Consider the following 26,459-nt stretch of genomic DNA (forward strand, 5'->3'; position numbering starts at 1 on the left):
CCAATAAGACTTTATTTACAAAACTGGCTCCCAGCAGGGGTCTGGGGGGTCAGAGCAGCGGCCCGCCCCTCCGGGACTGACCCCCCCACCTAGGCAGCTGGAGGTCAGAGGTGCAGGGAACACCTACAACCACCTTCCAGAGCAGCAAGTTCTTACCTACAGCTTGTCCTCCTGTCCCAGCCGCGTCCTGACTGGCAGGAACCAGCCACTGGTGGCACCTCACCAACAGAGGTGACCGGCTCTAAGGCACCGTTCCCACCTGGACGCCACCTGGGCCGGTTCGCCAGCGCCTGCCCACGCGCTCCTGCCGCAGCTGGACCTGGGCGCTCGGAGTTCTGTCCACTCTTGGACTTTGAAGTGTTTAGGGACAAAAGCCAACTTCCGGGCAAGCTCCACATTCCAAGCTGGCGTCCTTTCTCTCCATGCCACATTAAAACAGCTCATTTTTCACATTCCAAGCACACATGGAAACAACTTGCTCCCCACACGCTCGTCCTGCCCACCTGTTCAGGGAAGCCCTAACACCCAGACCCCAGCCGGCGTCCAACTGTCAGGAGCCAGGCAAGGGGCACCTGCCGTGGTACACGACCGCCCCTCGCGCTTCAGCTCCACGCAGCGCCCACGTCAGGGCAGCATTTCCCATGCCTGACCGCCCCAGCCCGTGTCCTCATTCCAAGGCCCTGCTCGCCCCAGGCTGCCTCCACTCGCCTTCCTGCTCCCTGGCAGTTGTTCTGTGCCCCCTGGCCATCTGACCCAGGAGCTGGGTTCTCCTAGGAGGGGATGGAAGCCCCTTCTTTTTCTAGACAGACAGCTCCCTCATTCCGGGACGTTACTGCCAGGCTGGCTGCAGGCATTCTCTCAGCTCCTTTCACCTCAGAGCCGAGGTTCTCTGCCAAGCTGGACGTTCTAGTACCACAAATGTGCCCACCTGCCCTGTTCCACCTAAGGTCTTCTCCAAACGGATGATTCTTCCCAGCTCTGCCCCAGAATGCTCTAGCAGATCACCCTCAACTTCCTCCCGTGCAGTCAGGGGCACCAGGGTGTCCCAGAATCCCCACACCTGCCGCCTGTGGGGTCCCACCCAGCATGAGGGGCCAGCTCGGCTGGTGTGCAAGTGTCTTCCTGTTCCACGCCCCGCGCGGATGTGGTGCGTACCGCCCCATCAACAGCCTGCAGCCATGCTGGGTGGAGGAGGGCCCAAGAGGGAGGAGCACGGCGTGGTGAGGGCCCGGGGCAGAGCCTCTGGTCCTGCGGTGCTTGTGCTCCACTGCAGGACAACGCCTCGCCAGTGAGCCCGCAGGAGGCAGAGGGGCCCAGAGCAGAGGTGCTAGCCGCGGGGTCGCTGCCTCTGTACGGGCAATGCCCGAGGCCAGGTTGGGCCTGAAGGCTGCTGCGTTAGGGGGTCAGGGGAGCTGGGCAGAGCCCGGGCCAGGCTGTCACCCGGAGCTCCTCGGCCCGCCGCACACACGCGGTGCAGCCCGCTCACCAAGCCCTTCACGAGTCCTTCCTCTACCGAGCTGGACACTTCCCAGGAGCCTCCCCCACCCAGGGCAGCCAGACACGCACAAGGAGAAGCCGGACTCGGGCTGAGGAGTCCGCGCCTTTATTGGCTGCACCAGGCTACTTGAGGGGGATGAAGCGGGAGGAGTGGGTGGCCCCGATGCCGGGCCGGCCGTGCTTCACGGGCTTGTAGGTGATGGAGAACTCGCCCAGGTAGTGGCCGATCATCTCGGGCTGCGGGAGGCGGGAGGTGTTAGGGGGCGGCGACCGCAGCGGGCAGCCCCCCACCCTGGCGGGCACGGCTCCTACCTTGATTTCCACCTGGTTGAACGTCTTGCCGTTGTAGACGCCCACCATGCTGCCCACCATCTCGGGCAGGATGATCATGTCGCGCAGATGCGTCTTCACCACCTCCGGCTTCTCCATGGGCGGCGCCTCCTTCTTGGCCTTGCGCAGCCGCTTCAGCAGGGAGTGCTGCTTCCGCCGCAGGCCGCGGTTCAGCCGTCTCCGCTGCCGGGCGCTGTACAGCTGCATCAGCTGCTCGCTGTGGACCCAGGCCCCGGGGCTCAGTCCCGGGCGGAGCCCACCCCACCTGCCAGAGCCTGGGGGGGGCCACCAAAGGCAAGGGGCAGGCCCAGACCCTGGGGGGACAGCCGGTGCCAAACGTCCCCGCCAAACCTTTCAAATTCAAGAACCGCCACAGCAGGTGTCTATAGATGTAGAAACTGAGGCTCAAGACCAAGCAGTGAAGACTTAGCCAAGGCCACTAACAGGAACCAGGAGAAAAGTCAACCCTGCAAATCCCCCCCCCGCAGACAGGCAGGTGTCTGCTCCACCCCCCACCCCACGCCCACCACTAGGTCCGCCTACAAGGAACTTGACAAGCCTCCCCAACATTCCCATCCACCTGTCCAGAGCAGGGCCCACATCCGCTCAGCAGCTGGGGCAGCTTCTAACAGGCTAAGGGGTCGGCAAATCTCCGACCACACGCCAAACCCCGGCCTGCTAACCACGCGCGCTGGCTTGCAGAGTCCGTGGCTGGGTTCAGGCTAAGGCGGCTCCGCGACAGAGTGCCCGAGCGCCAAGCGACCACCGGACCTTTGCAGAGGTCAGCTCCGCCCGATGCCAGCCCGGCGCTCAGGCCGCAGCGCCCGCCCCCGGCCCCCTCCGCACCGCCGCGCCCGCCCCGGCCGCTTACTAGGACATGTCCAGCAGCTGGTCGAGGTCCACGCCGCGATAGGTGAACTTGCGGAAGGTGCGCTTCTTCTTTTGCTCCACTTCCGCCTGCGCGGGCACGGGACGTGGATGAGCGGGACCCCGAGATCCAGGTTCCGCGGCCAAGGCCACCCCTGGGGTCGCGCGGCAGGGGTCACCCGGCCCAGGCTGCCCCTAGAAAACCGCGTGTGCCCCGGGTACGGAAGCCCGCGGGGACACACCACCGCCGGCCCAGGAGACGCGCGCGGCTCCCCGCTACGGGGGCCTGTCTGGGACATGCGAGCCCCGCCGGCCTTCTCCGGCCCGCGTCGTCCAGACACGCAGCAGGCCCTCCCCGCGCCCCCACGTCCAGAGCCCCCGGAGGCCCGCGGGGGGGCCGCCGCAGTCGCAAGGCCTGAACGCGGTCCCCGAGGCGCCGCCGGAGCCCGGATGGCGCCGGATGGGCCGGGCGCAGACGCGCGAAGCTGCACCACTCACCATCTTGCCGGCTCTACGGAAAGGCCCTTCCGCGGCCGCGCCTGCGCAGTTAACGCGAACCGGCCCGCGTGCCCCGCCCCTCGGCCGTGCGCGCGCACGCGTGGCCGCTTTCCCGGCGGCAGGCTGGCGCCCCCTGCCGCCCGGAGGCCGAAGCACAGGCTGCGGGGATGAAAGGGCCAGCGGCCCGAGGTGTGCGGACCCCGACTTCAAGATGAGCTGATTATAAGGCTGCGTAGCTGAGGTTTAACACGCACAGATGCGCTGCGCAGAGGGGCGGACAGAAGAGCGCTAAGGAACTCCCGGGAACCTGCATAAACCCGAAGCTGCTTTTTGCAGGTTGCCATATAGTTAAGCTTGAGAAGCAGCAAGAGTGAAAAAGGCGCGAATGGAATTAGAAGTTAGCCTAGAAAATATTCATTAATGCCAAAGGAAGCAGAAGTGGAGGGATACAAAACCAAAACGGCCGGCACAAATCCAACCGAGTTGGTCATAACCTTAGGTGTGAAGGGAGTAAAGCAGAGCTGGGAAGAAGTATCCCGAGAGTGGGGCCGGAGCAGGCATGCAAAGGTCCTGGGGTGAGAGCATGGGCCAGTGCCTCTGCCATGACGCCATCATGCCTTTTTCTCTGCCTGTGAGCACAGGGCCAGGCAGGCTGTGTCTATTGCTCCTGTACTGCTGGCACCCAGCACAGGTCATGGTACACAGTTCGCACTCAATGTTTAGAGATGACTCGGAATGTAAGGCGGAAGACAGCAAAGACAGGGAAGTAGGGAGCGCCAGTTTTAGCTACAGGGTCCTCAGGCCTTTAACTCAAATGCAAATCTAACGCCAAGACGTTTCCAGAACTCAGTGGGGGAGAGGCCCCATCTGCGACGGCGGGAACTGGGTGTGCATAGCCTGTGGGGGCTGCAGTCGCCTCGCGCAGGGGTGCTGGGGAGTTCTGGTAATGCAGCAGGTGGAAGCCACACTGGGCTGCTCCCACAAGTGTGCAGGCATGGGGAGTTCTGGCTATTTCCTTCGTGCCTCTTGCGCTGACCCCGGCGGCTCTCTTGCCTTCCTGAGCTGGAACATGGCATGCAGGCCAGCGGCCTGTAGATGCCCACGGCCTAACCCCAGGACCGTCACAAGGCAGAGGGGCCTCTGCAGCAGGGCCCTGAGAGGGGGGCGACCCTGGGCTCTCCAGGTGGGCCCGATGGCATCACAGGGAGGCAGAGGCCTCTGCAGAGGGGCTGGGCGGTGCCCGCTGCTGGCCTTGCCCATGGAAGGGCCACAAGCCCAGGAAGGGGCACCTGTAGAAGCCGGCAAAGGCACCTGGGGCAGTGGTGGAGGCGTGCCCGGGGCAGGCTTGAGGTCAGGGCCAGCACGCAGGCCGTAGCCCAGGCCGCCTCCTGTGGGATCACCTGCCCCCACTTGCCTGAGGCCGCTGCTCATGGAAACCCCGGGGAAGTGCCCCGTGCTCCCCGCTGCGGCCGCCCCGAAGTCCCATTTCCAGGTCCAGGGAGCGGGAGGACAGCCTTGCACCTGGAGGCGAGGGCTGCGACCTTGACCGAATCAGAAGGCCGAGACCCCCGAGGGGGCAGGGCTGCCCTTCACGCTGGGGAACCAGAGGCAGAGGAGAGAGAAGACCAGGAGATGGGGGCACGGGGCCAAGCCGAGGGGAACCCGGCTCCCGCCCCCCCCACAGACCCTCCTGCCCGCCTCCCCACCCAGGCCCCCGGTCCCCTCCAGGCCGGCCTGGCTGCCCGGCTGGGCGCAGCGCAGGGCAGAGGCTGGGGACCTGTTCAGGGACCCCGGCCGAGAGGCCAGGGCGTGTGGCGCGGGCAGAAGAACAGACACACGGTGCCTCTAATCCAAACGCACTGCTCTTTATTCAAACCAGGGCCAGAGCCCGGGCAGGGCAGATCGGCTCCCACGGCCCGGCCACGGCCAGGGCCGGCACAGCGTCGTGGTCGCCGCGGCCCTCGGTGCACCTGCGGGCGCTGCCTTCAAGTCGGCCGACAAAAGCAAGGAATCAACAGAAAACAGAAACACGCTCAGTAGACTTCAAGCTCCCAGAGTTTCTGGACCAACGAGTCCCAACCCCAAAGCCAGGAGCGCGAGCGACGCGCGCTCCTCACTCCCACCAGTGCTGACGGAAACCCTGTTTTAAATTAAAAAATAAGCCAGTATACATCGTAGAAAATTTCTCTTAAAAATCTCACAATTTTGTAAATGTATATTTTTTTCTTTAAACATAAAAGTTTACAATTTACGGTAAAACAAAAGGCTCAGGAAAATAATTTCAAAAAAAAAAAAGGAAGAAAAAGAAACCTGAAGTTTTGAATTAAAGCTGAAGACGTTTTTAAAACCCTGTTGTTTGAACCAGTGACTTTTTTTTTATTGTGCTGATGGGTTAGAGAAAGAAATATGTCTAAAAACTTCAGTCCAAACACCCACAGCCTCACCTCCAAAGCCCGGTGCCCCGCCCCCCGCCCCCCACCGTCTCGTCGCTCTTCTGTCCAGCGTGATTGTCACGAGTTCACGAGCGTGGCGTCCTCGGTCTCACTGGAGCCCGTCGGCGGCGTGGCAGGCCCGGCTAGCGGCGGTAGGGGTGGAAGCCTTGCACGTTATGGTTCTGGCCACGTCCAAAGCCACTTCCGCCGGCGGGGGGCCCGCCCGACCCTGGCACCGAGGGTCCCCCATAGGAGGGGGGCTGCTGGCTGGGATCTGAGAAACCCTGTCCAAAGCCACTCAAGTCCTGTCCATAACCTGCTGGGGGTAGGGAGAGTCCGTGAGTGCCAGTGGGCTGCACGCCACCCCGCCCCGCTCACGCCACCCTCTGCCCTCTCCCTTATGACGGCAATAGCACAGGCCCGGCCCCCTCCAGGCCAAAGGACCGTGGCTGCCCCATGGGGCTGCAGGGTGTGGGCCGGGCCGCCTTGGCCCCTGGCCGCCCCCTCTTGCCAGGCCCCAGGGCCGGGGTGGGAGGCCTCATGCCATCTGTGGCCCAGTCAGCAGGGAGACCCGCCCAGGGCGCTGCCTGAGGGGCCTGGGCAGGGGGCAGCCCTCACAGGAAGGCAAGCAGCCTCCTCACGACCTCCCCCCCGGTTCCGGGAAGTAGGGTGCTGGGGGCGGCCTGGTGGGGGTGCCTCCTCCTGGCAGGAGGGAAGAGCCACCAGGGGTCTTTGAATGCAGGCCACAGGTCAGGCGTGCCTGGGGCATGAGCTCCATGAGCTCACTTCCACGGAAAGCACCGACGGCTTGAGCGCGGCTCTGTGGCACTGAAGGACACAACGGAACAGCCCAAGGAGGCAAGCCCCACGGGCTCTGCCCTGGCTGCACTCTGGGGTGTCCCTCGCCAGGCCCCAGCCCCCACTGGCTGGCCTTAGAGGCCTGGGAAGGGGCGGCCGCAGCACCGTGGTGGGGCGGCCGCGCGCCGCGCGCAGAGCTGCGTACAGAGCTCTGGCAGAGGAAGAAGGTCCCGGGCCGGCGAGGCCACAGGGCAGGAGGGGCCTTTCTTTCAGGCCTCGAGGCGTCGGCCGTGCTTCTGGCTGGGGAAGCTCTCGGAGCCACCCTGAGGGCCAGGCCCTCCCCCTGTAGGCAACAGGGCACGAGGGCCTGCCCGTGAGGGCACCTTCTGGAGCCCACCGTCCACGCTGCTACCAGCATGGCCTCGAAGCGGGGGGGCCCCGGGCTCCCTGGGGCTCAGAGGGCACCGGCCAGCCAGGCGGAGCCAGCCTGGGGCCACCGAGGAAGGCTGTCCCAGGGCAGGCGTCCCAGGGCGGCCGCCGAGCCGCCACGTGGCATGGCACATGCCGGCATGAGGCCTGAGCCTCGAAACACGAGCCTCAGCCCCCAGCGCGGACCCCCGTGCTGTGGCTCTCCCTCGCCTCAGGTCCCACGGCTGGTGGCCGCTGCTGCAGGCGGCTGCGGGGCAAGACCCAGAGAGACCCCGTCCTGCTCCCCAACGACACCCTGGCCGCTGGCTCTGCCACCAGGTGTCCCTCTGTCCTCCGAGGTGCCACTCGCGGGGCGCTGCGGGTCAGCCTGCTGTGTCCACCGTGGGTGCCGGGGCCCGGGGGGCACTCACCATACTGGCTGTAGGGGAAGTCGGGCTGCGCTGCTGGGGGCTTGCTCATATCTGGGGCGGCCTGTGACGGGGGTGGCGGGAAGGCCAGAGGGGCTGGCCCCGGAGTGGCAGGCGGAGGAGGGACCCCCGGGGGGGCAAACTGGTCAGGCGGTGGCGGAGGAGGCCCGTAGCCAAAACCTGCGAACAGACGGAGAGTGGGCAGAGGAGTGGGCCTGAGCCGGCCCTCCCCGGGGGCACGCCTGCGCCGGGCCAGGGGCAGGGCTCTGTGTGAAGCCGCAGGACAGAACCCGAGACGGGGGCCGGGACAGGCAGGTGGCTCGGGGCGCACCAGACACGGGGCGCGGCGATCGAGCGTGAGCCCCGTGGGGGGAGGCGTCGGCTCAGTCGCTGAGAATCGCGGCGCAAGCACACGGTGCGTCCTGTCGACGAGCGGAGAGCCAACCCGTCTAGACATGAAGTGACGTCCCACGTGGCCGCTACACAGCGCCCCCAGCTCCCCAAGACCCAGCGGAAGGCCGGACCCCCAGTTCCAGCGCCTGCGGCAGCAGCTTTAGGGCAGAACCCAAGAGGATGCGCGCACAGCAACCCCGGCTCCTTTCCACCGCGGCGGCACGCTGCGTGCAGCCGGGAGGGACAGCCCCACTTCTCCCGGGCACGGCCGCCCCCAGCTCCCCCAGGCCGCCCTCGCTCTGACGGAGGGTGAAGGGCTGGGTGCCGGGAGTAGGCGGGGGAGCACCCAGGGGCCTCCATGGGACTGGGAAGTAGGACGCTGCCCTCCCCACAGTGGGCCCGTGGCGAGGTGGACACTTACTGAACTGCGGGGGGGCACCGTAGCCCTGCGGGAAGCCCTGGGGCGGCGGGAAGCCTCCCGGAGGCGTGGACACGATGTAGGAGGTGAAGGGCGGGGGCGGTGGCGGGGCCCCTCTGCCCGCCGGGGGGGGTCCATAGCCACCTGGAAAGCAGAAGAGCAGGCGAGGGAAGCGGACTTGGCCCAGTGGTCAGGGCGTCCGCCTACCACATGGGAGGTCCGCAGTTCAAGACCCGGGCCTCCTTGACCCGTGTGGAGCTGGCCCATGCGCAGTGCTGATGTGCGTAAGGAGTGCTGTGCCACACAGGGGTGTCCCTGCATAGGGGAGCCCCGTGTGCAAGGAGTGCGCCCCATAAGGAGAGCCGCCCAGCGTGAAAGAAAAAGTGCAGCCTGCCCAGAAATGATGCGGCACACACGGAGAGCTGACACAGCAAGATGATGCAAAGAAAAGAGACACAGATTCCCAGTGACAACTGGGGGGTGGGGTGGAAGGGAGAGGAAAAAAAAAATTCTTAGTGTGAAGTTTGGGATACTTAAGAAAAATATGGAAAAATGAAAAATAAAAAAAAAGAATAATAAAAAAAAAAAAGAGCAGGTAAGGGGCTGGAGCACCAGGCCGGGGCCCACACCCCCCGCCTGCGCCCACTTCCTCATCACGTGAGGGAGCTACTGCCCAGGCACCGCCTGCCAGGCCTTGCTCCAGGGCCACACCCGCACGCAGGCACTTCCCGCCCCACCCCCTCCTCGACAAGCACGACTCACCGATCGCCTGTCCTGCCGGCACCCACATTCCTAAACGAGAGAGGAGAAGGGCGGGTTGGAGCCACGTTCCCGCTGGCCCGATGTCGACCAACGCGTGTGGGAAGCGGTGGTCACAGGCCAGGGACCTCCCCCGGGTCCAGGCGCAGGGCGCAGCCCCACACCTGCCCAGGGGCACAGCTGCAGAAGCCCTGGGCCCCGCCTCCAGCACTGCCAGCCCGGGGGCCCCAGCAGAGCGCCGGCACTCGCCCCACGCCCCCTGCTGCGAGCCGCCTCGGCCCCTGGAGACAGGGCGTCGCCCTCTGTCCACTGTGTCCACGAGAGCACCTGCGGACCAGAGCAGGGGAGGCGCACCTCCTAGGGAAGGCCCTGGAGAGCCCCATGGGGTTTCCGCAGCCCCGAGGAACGCAGCCGTCCCGAGACCCACTTCTTTGCTCACGACAGCATAAGGCTCGAGAAGAAGCCGTGAGACTGGCCCTGGCTGGCAGGGAGGGCAGGACGCCCCCCAGCAGGGCTTCGGGGGGCCAGCACAGCTCTGAAGGACTGCGGATGCAAAGGTGCCCGTTGCAGGGCCAGCGGCTTCCTGCAGCTCTTTCATTTTGCAATGAAAACTCTCCTCACAGAGTGCTCGAGACCCCAGATGGCGCTCGGGAGGTGCAGGCCAGCCCCTCGCCCGGCGTGGCTGCCAGCCCCACCAGCTCCCGGCCTCTGGAGGGGGTCAGGCCCAGGCCCGCCTGCAGCTGGACCCCTAGCGCCACGGCCTAACGCTCCGGGGTCTGAGGTACATGAGGCCTGCACGTGCCCCTCTCAGCCTCGTCTGCTGGCTGCCTGCAGAGGGCTGTGCAGCTAGGCAGGGCGTGGGCGAGAAGCCACAGCCTGGCACCAGTGGCCCCACGCTCGACACTCCAGAGCAAGGGAAGGCTTCTGTGAAGAGCAGCTGGCCTGAGCCCCAGGCCGCCCAGCCCTCCAAGTCGCCCGCTCCGGGCGAGGACACGGGCGGGCTGCCCGGGACAGGCGGCCCGTCTCCACGGCGAGGGCTGGGCAGGGCTGGGCGAGGCGGCCCGGCCCGCAGTGTCTGCGGGGGACCTGGGGACGAGGCCCCGTGGCGTGCGCCGGCGGGAGGCTTACCTTGGGGGCCGTAGCCCTGCTGCCACGTGGGGGGCGGCTGGCCCGCCCAGCCGTTGGCGGCGTTGGGCACGATCCTGCTTCCCCACTGGCTGGCGCCCGGCTGGCCCGGCGCTTGGCTCTTGCTGTCCCGAGGCTCTGCCCGCTTGACCTCCACCTAAAGGAAGCCAGCCCTGGTTTAGTAGGCCGCTGCTCCCGCGCCCCGTCCCGTCAAGACACACCCGCGGGTGCTTACAGCTACACTTAGCATCTTACAGCTTAAGACTAAATACTTAACTATAAACCTTACTTAAACAGATAGCTTTTTGTCCTTAAAAAATTCTTCTAATTTTTTTTCCTTAAAGATGTTTCTCAGGTACAGCAGGTGCAGCCGCGAGCCCCCGAGGCCCTGACTGCAGAGCAGGGGCCGAGCACTGAGCTCCTCGGCTCGGGCCGCCGCGGGGTCCTGCCTGGGCTCAGGCAGCTGCCCTCCCGCAGCCTCACAGAACCGCCGCGGCCACAGGGCCAGGACCCCTCCCGCCTGCGCCTGCACCACCCACCTCCCCGGGCCTGCTGGAGCCTTGGGGGGGAGGCTCCTCTGCCGGGTGGAGCCCAAGCGCCCCCAGCCCCCGCCCCCTGCCTGCAACTGGAGCTCATACCTGAGAAACACAGTTGGTTACTTAGGCTTTTACTTAAAATGTCTAATGGAAGATAAAGACTTACCTTCCCCAGGCTAACGCTTAAAGAATCTCAAATAACTCAAAATAATGTCAGAGGGAATGGATGTGGTAAGAATCTTACATTACATCTAACAAAAAAAAGTAAACAAACATGCAATAAAATGGACATTTGAATCAGTAAGCAATCTTCATACTGTGTTAAGTCAGCGACCCACACCCCTTCCTCTTCCAACACGGGAGAAGCACCGCCAGCTAAAGGAAAGGGCGTTGTGCGGCTGGGACAAGAGGGCTGTGGCCGGCAGGCCGGCTTCCCTGGAGCCACCACGAAGCGGCCCTGCTGCCCCACCCCGCCCGCCGCCTCGGCCTCGGGGGCTCCTGCGCGGCTCTTCTAAGAACGGGAGCCAAGGGACGCTGAGGATGACGTGTTCAGGGTTCCTTAGTTCTGCCTGAAAAACCCTTCCTGTCAGAGAAGAAGCGGAAGCAGGCCGCAGAGGCACAACGTTCTCCCTCCACCTTCTGTGATGCCCCAAGGAACAAAATCTCCACTAGCTCCCCTCCACTGAGGGCTGCGTGGCACGGGGGGCCTCAAATTAGCGAGTCTTCACACACTCCCCTAAAGGGAGCATGGCTCCTGCTTCAAAGCAAAGCAGTCCTTGTAATGTTCAAAAAAATGAGAAAAAAAAACCCTTTACCCCAGCCTCCCAGGAGCCAGGCTGCAGGCACTCGGCGCCAAGCTTCTTAACGACTAGAAAACGAACACTGCCCTTGAGAGCAGGTGGCGACCCCGGGATGCGCTGGACTCCTGGGATGTCGGGTCTTACTTAGGAGCGGGTGCAGGTCTCTGCTCCGCTTCCGGCTGAGCGTGGGGAGGCTGTCCAGGAAAGGGGCCGTGTGGGGGCCACGCTGTACACCCACGGAGGGGTCCTGCCTGCACACGTTCAAGACCACGTCACAGTACCTTCAGGCGACGAGAGCAGACTCCTTGAACGCACGTTCAGAGTTGCCACGCAGCCTTGCAATCCGCGTGCTAACTTTACACTAAGGGATCCAATGGATGGCAGAACAGGATTTGTTTCTCCTGTTGTTAGATTCGTAGAGGATTAATTCAACCAAATTGGAACCGCCTACGCCTAACAAGGATGTGACACGCTACCCTGACTGTTTGTCAACTCTCAAGGCAGGAGGGCAGGGAAGACAAAAACGGCCATGATGCTGTCTGAAGCGCCGGCAGCGCGGAGGCTGGGATGCGCAGCTGGCCACGCCAGGTTGCAGCTGGGCCAGCAGCCGGGCCAGCATCCCGGTCAAACTCTGCTGCCACCCGGACCCCGGAGCATTTGCCAACTATAGAAACCCACGGGGCGGGCACCCAGGCACTCGCTCGAGAGTCAGCGCTTCAGAGAGCTTCAAGGCTCCGGGGGGGGCGGCGGCTTGGGGACCACTTCCTGACACCGGCCTCAAGGTCGTGACATGATGGGGGCACTCGGCTTCTTCTCCCTGTTTCCTTGGTGGCAGCAACACAGTATGAAGACGGGACAACCAGAGGTCACTTGACTGCATGTGTTAAATACTAGAGCGTGTGGGGGCACCGGAGTCCCACAGTAAGTGACCCAATTCAAAAGACCAATCCTTCATGACGCTTGCGCCTCGTTCACTTTGAAACGGGAACCGCGGGCTCCCAGAGTCCACCGCCGGGCACATGATTGGCCGGGGATTAAACGACCCGCTACAAGGGCGCCATCTGAAGGAGTGGTGACAGGAACCAAGCCTGAGGCAACCCTGGACTTCACTGGCCGGCCCCGCCCGCCCGCCCCAGTGCCCTGTGCCCTGTGCCCCGTGTGCCCGTGGAGGCAGGTGGGCGCAGACGGGCCTCGAGGACGTGCCCTGGCTGCCGCACGCGGAGGCCGCGACACCTGAGGGGTGCGACCGCCTGACCCTTTCTGGCTGTGAATGAGTTTTCCTTCACCAGTGAAATCCTGAAATTGCCTAAGACTTGGTTTAGACTTAAGGTAAAATAAAACTACAACTACACACTTTTTTGCCCATGATGTCGTGAAAATGCATGTTGACAGCCTGGTCCACTGATTGTTCGTCCTCGAAAGTAATAAATCCAAAACCTAGCCAACGACGAAGAGTGAATCAAGGTAGCAGGGTGTTGTGACACAAAACAGGATGATGAACAGTATTAGGCACAGGCCGAGGGATCGCCTGAGGGTTTCAGCCAAGCGCCGTGGGGGCCGGGCCCTGCTCCCTCCCGGGGCCGCCGGCCAGACGGGGGACCGAGGCCTCTGCCCTGGACACCCGGGCGGAGCTGGCGGGCGACTCGGGGGCCCCGGGATGAGGATGGAGCCTTCTGGCCGACGGGGCCCGGCTCGTGTGTGCCTGGACTTCAGCGCGGGCAGAGGCGGCACCTGCGCCCGGCGGGGCTACGCCTTAGGGGTGCACCCAGCGCGGGGCCGCTTGGGCAGGTGGGGCGGCTCGGGGCGTCGGCACTTGTCTGAAACCCAGGTTCTCCCCCTCGGCTTGCAGTTTGCTTTGCAGCTAGTGCTGACAGCAGCGTATATCGTTCTAAAGCGTTAAACGGGAGTACAGGGCCTACCACAGCTAGCGTCTCACTAAGCTTACCCAACGCTGTTGGGTAAGCTCACGGAGTCCTACCAAAGATAATATACAGTATACGTATGTACGTCTAGGCGTATCGATATAAATATCAATGTATCTACCAGTAAATACAAAGGACACAGAGATACAGGCCAAAACGGGTTCCAGCAGGTCCAATTCTGCTGTCAGCAGCAAGAGCAAGAGGCATCACGTCATCAAAAAGAAAATTTCAAAGGGAAAAAACAATTTCGCATTTCCCACACGAGAACGTGGCAGTATAAACGAAGTTTGGCTGGTCGGGTGGAGCGGCCTCCCGCTAGGGGCGCGGCAGGTCTGCGTCGCGGGCACCCGGCGGGGCCAGCTGGAGCTCTGCGTGCTCGCGGATGCCCCCCGGCAGGGAGATGCAGCTGAGCAGGCGCCCGGCCCGCGCCGCCGCGCAAGGCAGGGTGAGTGCCGCAAGACCCCAGGGGGCCGGGGGACGTGGGGCTCGCGGGGTCTGTGCGTGTGGGGAGGGGGAAATAGAGGCAGGAGCGGTCCAGTGTGCGAGCAGAGCGCGGTGGAAAGGAGGGAGGAGCCAGGCCCACTGCTGGGGCCCGCGGCAGGAGTGCAGGGTCAAAGGCCGCAGGGGCAGCACCCCGGAAAGGGCAGCCTGAAAACGGCCTGCCAGCGGATGGAGGAGGGCAGAGGAAGGAGGAAGGCTGACACTAGTCAGCTGGGACCACGTCGCTAAACAGAAGCAAAACTGCGGGAAGGGGCAGGAGAGGGGCGGGAAGTGAGGGGGGTGGGCAGCTCCAGACCATGGCACGGCTCCATGTGCACACGTGTGAACGCGAGCGTGCGACAGACACACAAGCATGGGGCCTGCGCGAGGACGCAGAAGCGAAGAAGGGCACCGTGGCTCCAGGACGGGGCCAGGGGACGGGGCGGCATGTGCCAAGACAGAGCGGAGCGGGACCGACAACCCGAGAAAGCAGCAGGGCTGGCTGCGGGGCGGAGCAGGGCTGGGGCGCACAGAGGGCGCCGCGTCGCCACAGGGGATGGTGCGTGTCCTGCCAGGACCAACTGGCCTGGCCCTCGCCCACAACCCGCACAGACATGCCCACTGGTTCCGGGAGAAGGGGCGGGGATGGACGGACGTGGAGAGATCCAGAGAGGGCCAGAACGGAGGGCGGCCGCCTGCCTTGCCCACCTGCCCGGGGCTGCCTGCAGGGGAGGCCCCGGGAGGCCAGAGTGACCTGGGAGGACCCCGAAGGCCCACGCAGGCCGTGGCGCCACAAGCCCGGAGGCGGTCCTGGAACAGGCCTGGGGGACTGACACCAGCTCGCCCGTTTTCTCAAACTGCAGGAAGGCCGGGAACCCCAGAGCTGGCTCTTCTTCTACCGCGGGCTACAGTGCGAGAAGCACAGGGTCCTGGGTGAGGAGGAGCCCCCGGGCAGGGGGCAAGGGAGGCATCTGGCAGGAAGGTGACCTCACCACCGCAGCAGCGGACCAGAAAACACCGAAACTTCGTTTACACCCCACTGGAGCCAAAGCCCGTTCCCTCCTCTGCCTGTGGCACTGGCCTGTACCTGTGTGATATAATTTAGCACCTGGAGAAGAGAAATCTAGAGACAGGGTTAATCACAAACAATTCACAGGGAGAAAAGGAAAACAACTTACTTAACATTACTGTACTTTACTATGGAACACTTAAAAGATGTCGCTAAGCGTGTACTCTACGGTAAAATTAAGACTAAGACTTAACAGCTTAATCACGTGGAGGGAGGAGAACGTTACTTAACGGAGGGATGCAAGTTCAAATGGCAAACTATTCTCCAGCATGGCGGCGCATGCTGCGGGCGCCGGCTCAGCGCGGTGGAAGGTGTGGCTTCCGACTGCCTCTGCGCAGGACGGGGGACACGCCGTGGAAGCTACTGCAGACAGAGCCCGGGCGGGCAGGTCTGTACGCACAGCTGGCCCCAAAGCAGTGGATGAGCCAAAAATCCTGAGGGTGGGGACGCAGCAGCAGCCACAAAAAAGGGGCACAGAGCAGCGCCCCGCCCCCCGCTCCACAAGCCACCTTGGCACGTGCACGTGTGGGCAGCTTTGGAGGAAAAACAACGTGGGACTCCCCTCCCGTGCCTTGCCACCCCCTCCTCCCACCTGCCCCGTGGACTTAAAGAAAAAAGAAAAAAAGAAAAACAAACAAAAAGCATGGGATGGAAAAAGGAAATTCTAGGTTTCAAGCAGGGGCGGGGGCCGGACTGCCACTCGTGCTGACTGAGGACAAGGTCACAATTTAAAAGAACCACAAACCTTTTGATACACGTTTAAAAACAGAAACCATGCTGAGATGCGTGTCGAGTTGTAAAAACTTCAAAAGAAAGAGCCAAAAAAGGGGCGTGCCGCGCTGGCTCCAGCAGCGCAGAGGCCGCGAGGCGCCAGGGGCAGCCCAGCCCCCGCGGGCCTCCGAGGCCCCTAGCTTCACCCAGGCCGGGCTCGCCACGACCACCTGGCTTTGTCTGTGGGGGAAATAGTTTGCCATCTGAGGAAAGGAGGAGTGAGGAAGGCTCGGGACAAACGAGGGCTGCTTTACCTCGAGGCCGCTGCTTCTCCGCGTCGTAGATCATGACCACTTCGGTGACCTGCGAAGGGAAGGCCGGGTGTCAGGGCTGCGGTGGCGGCAGAGGCCACGAGGCGGGGACGCACTTCCGTTCCAGAAGACCCTCCCCCAAGCGACTGCCTGGGGACCTCGGAACTGGACTCGGGGAGTGCGGGGTGTCCGAAGAGGAGCCAGAAGCAGACGGAAGGAAACCTAAGGGCCCAGCCCCAGGCGCATCCGGGTGAAGGCCAGGGCAGCGCCAGCCCCAGCTCCGGTGGCGCGGCCCCACGGCTGGACCGGAGGCATGCATGGAGGGCCAGTGGCGGTGAGCTGATGGCAAGGCCACCTGCTCCATGCGGGCGAGGGCGGAGGCCACCAAGCACCCTTCCCTTCAGGCAGGGAAGCTGGGCGCTCTGCTCAGGCCTCTTGTGGGTCTTGGTGGCCTGAACTCTTGGCACAGTGGGTGCCACCAGCCACGTGTCCACCGACCACGACTGCCAGACCGAGGGGGCGGCCTTGGGCTGGCAGGAGGCACCGCGAGCCTGGGCCTTCCTCTCCCCGGCCTGGGTCCCAGTGGAGGATGGAGGAGCTCAAACCTTCTGTCCTGCCTGTCCTCCTAGAGCCTCTGCCTCAGGGCACCCCCCGCCCTCCTCGTCACCGACCCAAACCCCTCACGACACGAGATCCTCAAGGGGATCAGCCTTTCCCAGAAAACCAAGCCGCCCTGGGAGCAAGGCCTGCAGCCCTGAGAACAGCCCAGTGGGGGACAGGGCCTCCCACAGCCGCCCCGACCGCCCTCGGGGGCCGAGCTCTGCCCGGTGGGTGCTGGGAGGGCTAGGTGCTCACCTGCGGCCCCGAGGGGGGGCTGGTCCAGGAGAACCGGGACACCCCCACACCCGCGGGCACGACAGCGCCCCAGGCCCACGGCTCCCTCAGCCCCAGCCCCTCTGCCAGCACGAGGGCCCAGGCGGCGCCGTGCCGCTAACAGCAGCCTGCCGTCCGTCCCACTGCAAGGCCGGGCACGGGCAGGGGCGGCGAGGCGGGGGCGCGCGCGGCCGGTGGACAGCTCACCACTCCGAACTTCTTGAAGTACTCTCTGAGCTCCGTCTCCCCACAGTTGTGAGGAATCCCGCCGACGAATATCTTGTTGGACTTGCTGCTGTCGCTCCGGGGCCCTTTCTGCTGTCGGGGAGGAGAAGGCGTCGGCTCGTGCCAGGACCACCCACTGCTCCTCAGCGCGGCCGAGCCCCCAGCCCTCTCCCGCCTCCCTAGGGGCCCGGCGCCGCGGCCCACGTGCCACCGGCTGCAAAGGGTGAGACTGGGAGTGGAGGAGGCTGCGCGGTGCGGCTGGCAGCGAGGATGGTTTTCAGTCGCCATTTTTAAGCTGGTGACAATAGTGGCCATGCCGTTCTAGTAACCGATGACGGCCGGCGCACTTTCGGGGCCCGCGCCTGCCCCTGGAGCGCCCCCACATGGACGCGCCCCCCCGGGGGTGGCCAGGGCGGGGGAAGGGCCACACTGCCCAGGCCCCCACACACGCGCGCATCTGCGCCACGCTCAGCTCGCTGCCCGCCTCCCGGGAAGGCCCTGCGACACGCCACCGCCCCAACACCCCTGCCTCGGCCTTCACTCCCAAGCACCCCTTTCCTATCTGGGAGATGAAGTCACACTGTCCCTGCCGCCCCTTCGGCAGCGCACGTGTGCCGGGTGTCGGGGTGTCTGCTGCCTGCTCTCTGGCCCCCAGGCCTGCAGGCACCCGTTAGCAGTGCGCACTGAGCACCCCCACCGGCTGGCGAGGAAGCCCGGGCGGGCCAGGGCTTGGGCGGGACAAGCTCTGTGGCCAGAGCTGCAGGCGTGCCCCATGCCCTCGGCACAGGCCGCGCAGCCACGCTGATGGGGATGCACCCCGCTGCTGGGTGCTGCGGGTGGGCGGGCGGGGAACCCGGCACTCGCGACTGTCGAGCCAGGACAAGTCTCCGCCATGAGCCAAACACCAGCGCCCCCCGTGGCCACCCCAGGCCCTCCTCGGTGGTTTTAAAGGCGCTCGGCCATGGCTGCTACGGACGCCCAGCGCCTGGGGGCGGGTGGGTGCAGGCTTAAGGGGCTGAAGGAGGACGGCCCTGGGAGAAGCAGCATTTTTAACTTCTGCAACCAGCCAAGGCGGCCAGGGGAGGCTGCAATGGGAGCTGCGTGTACTGCCACCGTTTGGGTATTTTTTAAGGTAGAATAATAAGAATCTTCTTGGCTGTAACATTTAAAAAGGCTTTCAGCTTTAGAATAATCTGAGCAATTCTCTGCTGCTCGAATGGCAAGATGAAAAGGCCTCCTCCCGCCCCATCTTGGCAAGCACAGCCCCGTCCCCTCCGCAGGGCTGACCGCCGGCACCCGGCGCCCGGCCCTTACCCAGCCTTCCTTGGGTCGTGTCCTCTCTGGCTGCATCCCCCGAGGCGTACACGGCTTTGGGTCGATCTGCAGGAAGTTTCAGACCATCCAGTTGTGAACAAGAAGAGCAGCTGTCAGCCACAGCGAGCGGTGGCACAGCCACCTTGCGCGTCCCCGCCCCGCACGGTTGTTTTCCGCTGCTCGAGCTCCAGCACCAGCCCAAGCAGCAGGGCGCAGGCCTCTGCAGTCAACCCCACGCTGAAACCCCTGATAGAAAAACCGCCCCGGCAGGGACAGAGCCAAGCCGGGGAACGAGACCCCAGGGAGGCTGGGCCAGGACTCACGTTTCGGCCGTCTAATGTATGTGGTCTGCTGGCAAGCACCGTCCCCACGCAGTTCGGGTCCTTAAACTTGACAAACCCAAAACCTCGAGACTGGTTGGTAGTTTTGTCTTTCATGATGACACAGTCCACAACTTCTCCATATTGGGAAAAGTAGCTGCGGAGTGTCTCTGCTCAGAGATTGGGGACAGAAAACACAAGGCACACAGGAGCAGAGCATGAGGCACAGTCTCCCAACCGGCATGGGGCACGCGCGCCCGGCCCACCAGCAGCCCCCGCGGGGGCTGGCCCTAGCTGGGCCGACGCTGGCTGGTCACCTGGGGAGTGGGGAGGGGGAGGAGGAAGGGGAGGGGCGGGAAGGGCCCAGGGGCAGGGACAGGCGGCCCTGCGCTGGAAGCACTGGAGGAAGGGCACGCTGGTCCCGGCACCCAGGAGAAGATGGCTAAAGGGGCGCGAGCGTGACCAGCAGGCTGGCGAGCTGCCTCAGTGGCGCTGCTGCGCTCAGGACCTGCCTCGGCCTCTCCGGGCAGCCTCGGTCCAGAGTCCACCCTGCCACCCCATGGGCACTGTCTCAGTGACATGCAACAGCTTCAGAGCAAACGCACAGTTGCTCCTGCCCCATCCAGGTCCCAATCAGGCGCCCCGTCTGGCTGAAGTCACAGGTTTAGCAGCAGGGCCAAGGACACGGGTGACGCCCACCCCCGCGGACCCCTGGCCGCGCCTACCTTGAGTGGTGCTCCAGTCGAGGCCACCCACGAAGAGCTTCCTGCAATCCAACACAAGCGCGTTCAGGGGCCGCACGCGCCCCAGGGCCCGAGCCGGACGGGGCGCGCGCCTCCGCGCTGGCGTGCCGACACGGGGGGGGGGGGGGGGGGGGGGCACGTGCGCCAGGCCGCGCTCTCTCCGCAGGGTCGGAGGCTCTGCCGCTCCTTCGGCAGATCTGAGGGTCAGGAGTGCGCAGAGGCCGGCACAACCAGCACCCGCGAGCCCGCGCCCCGGCTCCTGTCGGCGGCCACTCCAGTCCACTCGTGAGGACTCTCACCACTGACCCTGCAGGAGTGACCCCGGGCACCGTGACCCAGGCGGGGACAGGGCAGCTCCCCTGCAGCAGAGCCCCGTACAACAGGCCACCTGGAGGAGGGCAGGACGGGAGGCCACAGGGGCCCAGGCTGCACCCTTCCAGCAGCTTACCCCCTGGCCTGGGCGCCGCCAGGCCGGGCCGGGGCCCCCCCCAGAGCCGCCGCCTCAGCCCGCCCCGCGCAAGCGCGCCAGGGGCTGGACCGCTCCAGCCTTCTCTTCGCTGGAGAGGTGACTGGAGCCCAGCGCAGTCCACTAAGCCACTGCTGCCATCTCCCAGCATGAGAGGAGCGGAGCAGGCGCCGCCCAGGAGCCCAGGGCCTGAGGTCTGGAGCACGAGGGGGGAAGCGCGAGGGGGGAAGCGCAGCGAGGCACGCCTGCCTGACGCAGGCTAGAGGCGGCGGCAGGCCCCGGAGCCCGGGTGCGCGAGGCCACCGCGGCGCACAAGGGCTCTCTCGGGCCTGCTGAGGCCACCAGGGGCACCCAGGGCAGTGTGGTGACAAGAAGAAAGAGCTCAAAGAGTCGCAAAAACGAGGAAAGCAAAACCCAGTTCCCTCCAAGAAACAGCCGCCACCGTCCAACCCAAGCAGGCAGGTGGCCGCAGCAGGCGTCCCTCAGGCTGCTGGGCCTCTGGCCCGCCCCGGCCCTCGCTGGCACGCAAGGCCCGGCTCTGAGGGAAAGGCTAGCACCACCGTTACGGGGCTGAGTGACAGGGCTGGACATGGCCCGGGGACTAGCCAGAACGAGGCCTCAAGGCCAGGTGCCAGCCGCAGCACAGTGCTCACCCAGGCACGCGGCTCTTTTCAAGGACGTCCCACCTCCAGCGCGGAGCAAGACGCCGGCCACGAGTGGACGCCGGTACCGTTCCTGCAATGTCTAAGTCTAAGGCCGTGAAAACGATGCACAGCCTCGGGAACGCCCGCACATGCTCTGGGACGGGGCCTGGGGCGCAGGGGCCGTGGCAGGCAACACCGGGGAGGCCACGGCAGGAGCTGCGCATTCTGTGCCCTGGAGACGGCGCTGTGCTAGGCCCCCGTGGGCCCAGAGCACGTGCCCCAGCCCACAGACGATACCAGTTCCCGGGTCCCACCCCCTCAGCGGCAGAGCCCCGGACCCGTCACGTAGGAGACAGGAAGGACACCGGCCGCCAGCCGCCGGGACGGTGCGCGCACAGAAGGGAAGAGAGCGCGGTCACGGCGTGGGAGGCAGGTGTGACCCTGGGGCCCAAGCAGCTGGGCCAGCGCCGCGGGTCCAGCCCGCTCAGCAGCTCCCCGCACGACTGCTCCCGGGTGCTGGGCGGCTCCACAGCCTGCGTGGGGTCCCTCACCCTGGGCCTCGCAGATTAAGGGCTGAGCTGGGAACACCCTGTGCCCCACCTGCCCCGCCCGCGGCCGGCGCTGGGACTCCCGGCAGCCCCTCGGCCGCACACGCGGCGGGAAGGGGGCGCTGGCCTGCTCGGAGCAGTGCTGGCCTGTGTGGGCGCAGACACGTCACCGGCTCCTACTCCACACGGGCACAGAGCCGTGCCGAGGGACCGGCGGACGGCGTCAGGGTCTGCAGGCCGCCCCCAGGCCTGGGAGCCCGCAATAAGGCGGTCAGAGAGCCGGGCACACAGTAGGCGCTCTGTCCACACTCAGGTGACTTGCCCTGACGTGGCCCCAGGGGGCTCACAGAAGTGTCCGAGCAAGTCCCCCTCCTTGGCCGCTTCCCCAGCCTTCGCTCGGATGCCACTGCCAGCGGCTGACGCCAGAGGGGAGGCCCTGGGCATGGCGCAGCCCCACGCCGGCCGCCACGCTCCTGCCCTCCGGGCAGCACCCAGGCCGGCTGCTGGGCGATGTCCACTCCATGGCTGCGCAGACCCCTGGACCCCGCACCTCCACCCCGGCGGGCACCCAGGGCCGCTCTCGGGGGCCGTCTCCTCCGCCTGCTGGGCCTCCCCGGGCAGCAGGTAGCCTCAAGGCCACGGGCAAGCAGGGTGGGGTAGTACACGGGCTTTCAACCTTCAAGAACGTCAGCACAGGACCCAGCTGGCGAGGAGTGACCATGCCACCTCTCAGGGACGACGACGGGGGACAAGGGGTTGGGGGTTCTCCCTCTGGGAATAAGACGTTCTGAAAAGCTGGCCGAGCTGGTGACAGCGCAACTCTGACGAAAGCAAGAGCCGCCGGGCGTACACCTCAGAGGACTGCACAAGGCACGAGGCTGCGCAGCACAGGGACGCCCGCGGTGGGCGATGCGCTGTGGTCAGCGGGACAACCGGAACGCCCGCTCATGAGCGACAACCAACGCGCTCTAGCGCAGGGGCTGGCAGCAGTGTGGGGCGGGAAAACACCCCAGTGCAGACACGGCCTAGCGACGCTCTTCCATCGTGTGTAGGAAACGTTCCACAGCAAGGCGGGGGGGCTGCTGGGGGACGTACGGAGCGCTCTGTAAGACGGGCATGTTTGCTATTTGTTTGCCACTTTTAGTATGTGCTTACTGTTTACGTATGTTCGTGTATGAATGGGGCACTTCAATACAACTTTATAAGAACTTAATTGGGTGGGTTTGAGGGAGGATACCAAGAAAACGATACAAGGCCCATGCTGGACAATCAGCCCGACCGCCGCCCCTCCGGCGGGGACACGCAGGGCCTGGCCTCGTGGAGCGGGCAGCCTGGGGAAGGCCCGTGTACCCTTGGCCTCCCCGCGCAAGGCAGGGCTGGCAGCACCAGGGCTGGATGGGGCTGGGGGCACGGGCGGGGGACTGGGGACCGGGACTTCTGGGCCCTTCCCCTCCCTGCAGAGACAAGCGCCCAGGGAAGGCTGCCCAGGGCATGGGGGGCAGTGACTCCCTGGTCACGTGGCCAGGCGCCCGGCCAGGGGTGGAAGCCAGGGAGCTCCAGCCCAAAGCTCCTGAGCTGTGACCCCCGCCCACGTCCCCACCTGCCACAGAGCAGAAGCCCCTCCCTGGAGGCCCAACTGTAAGGTGCAGTGCACTCTCCAGGGGCCTCGGGGTGCTGGTAACTGCTGACACCCTGTCCTCCGCCTTCAAACCCACCGACCCACCTCCCAGCACTGGACCATCCCACGGCCCCGGGCGAGAAGCGCGTGTTGGAGAAACGTAACCCTGTGCCCAGAAGCCCATTCGTGCCTTCAGCAGGCCTCGCCGTCCAACTGCTCCCACTACCTTCCAAGGACAGAGCGCTGCACGAGGGTAAGACCCCGCGGCAGTGCGGGACACAACCGGACACCCACATGGGAGGACACAGTGCGGGCCGACCTCTGCGGGCTCTCTGCAAAGGCTGGGAGCACGGGGACCCGGGGCCTGCCCCATCCACCCCTCAGCCCCGCAAGGAGCAGAGCAAGACTCAAGCCTACAGGACGCACCGCCCCCCATGGGCCCAGGGCAGGGGCATCAAGGCTGACCACAGCCCTGGTTCAGCCACCACGACCCCAGGCAAGCTCCTGAGGGATCACACTGCTGCCACCCACGTGCAGCGGCGCCCCGACCAGGAGGCGAGCCCCCAGCCCCACCTGGCCCCGGCCCCGAGAGCCAAGCCCTTCCAGGGCGGCGGGTCTCAACCAGGGCAGGAGGCGGCCTCCCGGGGCACCCGTGGCATGCCTGGAGACACTTCCAGCCACGGCTCAAGCCCACAGGACCAGGGCTCCAGTGAGAGCCCAGCCACCCTGGCCGTCACAGCCGCCCCGCCCCTCCGCTGAGCTGAGCAGGAAGCGCCCCCACCCCCACCCCCGGCTGCTCTCGCGCCCGCCCTTGTGGGGACAGTGGGCCAGGATGTCGGCGGGACGGGGACCCTCCCAGGGAGCTGGGCATCCCATGGTAAGGGCCGGCCCGGGCTCCCGCACCCAAACCAGGAGAGCGGTCTATCCTGTGAGGCGGCAAAGCCCAGAATGGCTTTCCCACAGCCAAGATGGCACACCTGCCCCCCCACCCCGCATGGGCCACGCACACCAGGGCCTGACACTCTAAGGCCCAGGGCAGCTCCTGGCTCCCCTTTCCACACCAGCAGCCGCACCGCTGCTCAGAGGTGAGGGCACGTGAGCGCACACGTCCATCTGCTGGGGGAGCCACCCCAGTGCCCCCAGAACCCTGGCACCTCCCCCGGAGATGCTCGCCGCCCAAGCGGCAGCAGCTGACCCGGCCCCACGCCGCCTGGCAGGCTGGCTCAGGTAGAGACCGCGCGCGGCGCCCGCGCCCACGCCCCCCAGCGGCAGCTGCTGAAGGCAGGTGCTCGCGCAGCCTCGGCCCTGCAGGGGGCAGCTCGACAGGAGACGCGGGTGTCCCCTGCCTCGCTCTCCCCAGTGAGGGGGCCCCAGCTGCGGGCCGGCGTTTCCAGGGCAGGAAGAGCGGCTCCTGCACCCTTCAAGCCCTGGGGACCTGCTACAGCGGAACCAGCGGCGGTGCGGGTCACCACAACGCCGGCTCCAGGACAGACGGCTTTGACCGAGCACGACTGGCCTCCCGCACGCATCAGCCGCTGGGAAGCCTGCGCGTGTGGTCCTCCAACGGGGAACGGCGAGAGCACCCCACGGCCAGGGCGCGGGTAGGGCCCCAGCTCTCCTAACTTCCAGCGCGAGCCCGGGCAGGGAGCTCAAAGCGCTGACCTGCGATTTCCGCTCTGGACGGACACAAGTTTCCTAAACAAAGTAGAAACTTGTCAGTATTCCATATCAACGAGTTTTTATTTGCCAGGCATTCCGAAACGGTGCCGGGGCCCGGCCCTGTGGAACCTGGAAATGCCGGCTTCGGGGGGGGGAGGGGGGGGGGAGATCCGGGAGGGTCCGCCAGGGCAGGGAAGGGGACAGCACCCAGCGGGGCGCCAGGTCTGCGCCCCGCCTTGCGCACCTCCGTTCTGGCTTGGTGGTGTCCAAGAGCGCGTGGGGGGGATGCGAGGGGCGGGGACGACTCCCCTGTGGCCCCGATTCCCACTTGAGGTGAGACCTCTCACGGGCGGCCGTGCACTGCAGTGAGGTCACGCTGGGCGCGTCACTCGCCGCCTGCCTATGGAGCAGGCTGTCCAGGCCGCCGTCCCTGCCCCTAAGCGACCAGGATCGGTCCCGGGACCCCGCCGGCGCCTGGTTACTCTCTGGGCAGAAAGCCCCCTCCCCTGCGGCGGGTGGGCCCGGTCCAGGCCGGCTCCCCGCCCCCGGCGCCTCTCCTCGACCCCCGGTTTCACATCGGCAATACCGCAGGGCAGCTTCGCCCTGCCCGCGGGCCCCCCGGTGCTCGGGGCCGCCGCCCGGCTGCTGCGTGGCCTCGGCCCGGGGCCCCCGAGCGCCCGCAGGCGCGGCCCCACGGCCCAGGCCAAGGGCACCGGGCGGCGCCGGCGGCGCCGGAAACGCGGCCACGCGGCCACCCGGCGCGCCGGGCCCTGCCATCTTCCCGGGAGCGGCGGCCGCGGGCTCGGCCGGGCCCGGCTCGCCCGCGGCCCGCCGAGGACGGAAGCCGCGCCGGGGCCCCGCGTGACCTTGGCCCGGGTCCCCCCGGCGCCCCGAGGCCCCGGCGGCGGCGCAGCCCGAGCCCCCGGCCGGGCCCGCCACGTGCGCCGAGCCGAGCGCGGGCGCCGGCGGGGGCGCCCCGGAAGCCCCCCGGGGCTGGGCCCGGCGCCCTCGGGCCCGGAAGTCGCGGGGCGGCGGGGCGGCCCGCAGCTCGCAGGCCGCGGGGCCGGGGAGGTCGGGGCGCCCCGGGCCGGGCCGCTCCCGGGGTCCCGGGCCCGGCGGGCGTGACCTTGAGCGCGGCGGGGCCCGCGGCTGCGGGGGGCGGCCCCCGGCGGCGCGCCCTTACCCGATCTCGTCGGCGCCCGAGTTGTTCATGGCGGCGGCGGCGCTCGGCGTCCCCGGGCCTGCTCGCTCGCTCCCGCCTCCGGAAGGTCACTCGCCCCGGCGCCCGCCCCTCAGCCGCGGCCCGGATCTGCGCAACGGCGGCGGCGGCGGCGGCTCTGCCTCCTCCCCTCAGCGCCAACGGTCGCCGCGCGTCCCCGCGCCACCGCGCCGCCGCCCCTGCGCACGCCCGGGCGCGCTCCCGCACGGGGCCTCCGGGGGCGGAGCCAGGGGCGCGGCGTGCGTGCGTCGGGGCCGGCGCCGTCGCAGTGGCGGCCGCCGTACGTCGGGCGGCCTCCGGCTGCGCCGCGGGGCACTCTGGGAAGTGGAGTCTCGCGGGCCGGCCCACGTGTGGGCGGGTGCGGCGACCGAGGGCGCATGCGTGCCGGAGGGAGGGGGGACGGGGGGGGCCCCCCCAACTCCCCTCCCGCGCCAGGGTTGGGCTCCGCGGGACGGCGGCGCGGCTTCCGTTTCCGTTTTGAAATGGCAAGGCGGAAGTCCCCGCGGCGCGCGCGGTTGGCGGCTGGGGTGCGCCGGGGCTGGCGCCGCTCGAGGCACGTCGCCGTCGTTTCCTTCGCCTTGACTGCGTCCCGTGTTCCCGTTTCTGAGAAAAGGAAACCGATGGTCAGAGAGGCTGAGTCACGCAAGGGCACTCCTGAGAGTCGGGGGCAGAACTGGCATCGTATCCGCCTATCGGTTAATCCAGTGATTACCGACAAATATTCAAAGAGCCCCTGCCGTGTACCAAGGGATGTTTTACTTCCCGACATCGTCTACACCCCTGATTCTCACCCTGGGGGCGATTATGGCTCCCAGGGAACACTCGGGCTGGCAGAGACAGTTTGGGACTCGGGGGAGGCGGCGTGCTACTGGCAGACACCAGGGGTGCTGCTAGATGATCCTCCTAGGACAACCCCCACAACAGAAAATGCGGCCCCATGTGTCAGCAGTGCCGCGGGGAGGAGCCCGGGTCTACACTGACAGATAATGAATAGATGAAATGCGAGGTTTTGTTAGATGGTGACTTTCCACTCCATCTCCCAGCCTCT

General features: G+C 66.2%; 2 protein-coding genes across 5 annotated transcripts; both read right to left on the reverse strand.

Annotated features, from left to right (window-relative positions):
- Positions 1-1,587: 1,587 nt before the first annotated feature.
- On the reverse strand, positions 1,588-3,260 carry RPS15 (ribosomal protein S15). Its single transcript, XM_004462735.2, has 4 exons — positions 3,193-3,260; positions 2,699-2,784; positions 1,810-2,044; positions 1,588-1,734 (listed from the first exon to the last, which is right to left on the reverse strand). Exons 1-4 carry the CDS (start codon positions 3,193-3,195, stop codon positions 1,621-1,623), a joined length of 438 nt encoding a protein of 145 aa, XP_004462792.1. The 5' UTR covers positions 3,196-3,260; the 3' UTR covers positions 1,588-1,620.
- A 1,776-nt stretch (positions 3,261-5,036) lies between these two features.
- On the reverse strand, positions 5,037-25,570 carry DAZAP1 (DAZ associated protein 1). Of its 4 annotated transcripts, none has more exons than XM_058282185.2 (12): positions 25,376-25,570; positions 19,240-19,280; positions 18,518-18,684; positions 18,195-18,260; positions 16,863-16,970; positions 15,786-15,834; positions 12,644-12,726; positions 9,957-10,110; positions 8,832-8,861; positions 8,073-8,213; positions 7,262-7,438; positions 5,037-5,940 (listed from the first exon to the last, which is right to left on the reverse strand). In XM_058282185.2, the coding sequence occupies exons 1-12, from the start codon at positions 25,402-25,404 to the stop codon at positions 5,768-5,770; spliced, it is 1,218 nt and encodes a 405-aa protein (XP_058138168.1). In that variant the 5' UTR covers positions 25,405-25,570; the 3' UTR covers positions 5,037-5,767. The 4 variants fall into 4 exon arrangements, with proteins under 4 accessions (XP_058138168.1, XP_058138166.1, XP_058138167.1 ...); XM_058282183.2 differs by having other exon boundaries at positions 5,037-5,943; XM_058282184.2 differs by having other exon boundaries at positions 16,863-16,973; positions 25,376-25,539.
- Positions 25,571-26,459: the final 889 nt, after the last annotated feature.

The sequence above is a fragment of the Dasypus novemcinctus genome, chromosome 19 (assembly GCF_030445035.2).
Source record: "Dasypus novemcinctus isolate mDasNov1 chromosome 19, mDasNov1.1.hap2, whole genome shotgun sequence".
NCBI classification, from domain to species: domain Eukaryota; kingdom Metazoa; phylum Chordata; class Mammalia; order Cingulata; family Dasypodidae; genus Dasypus; species Dasypus novemcinctus.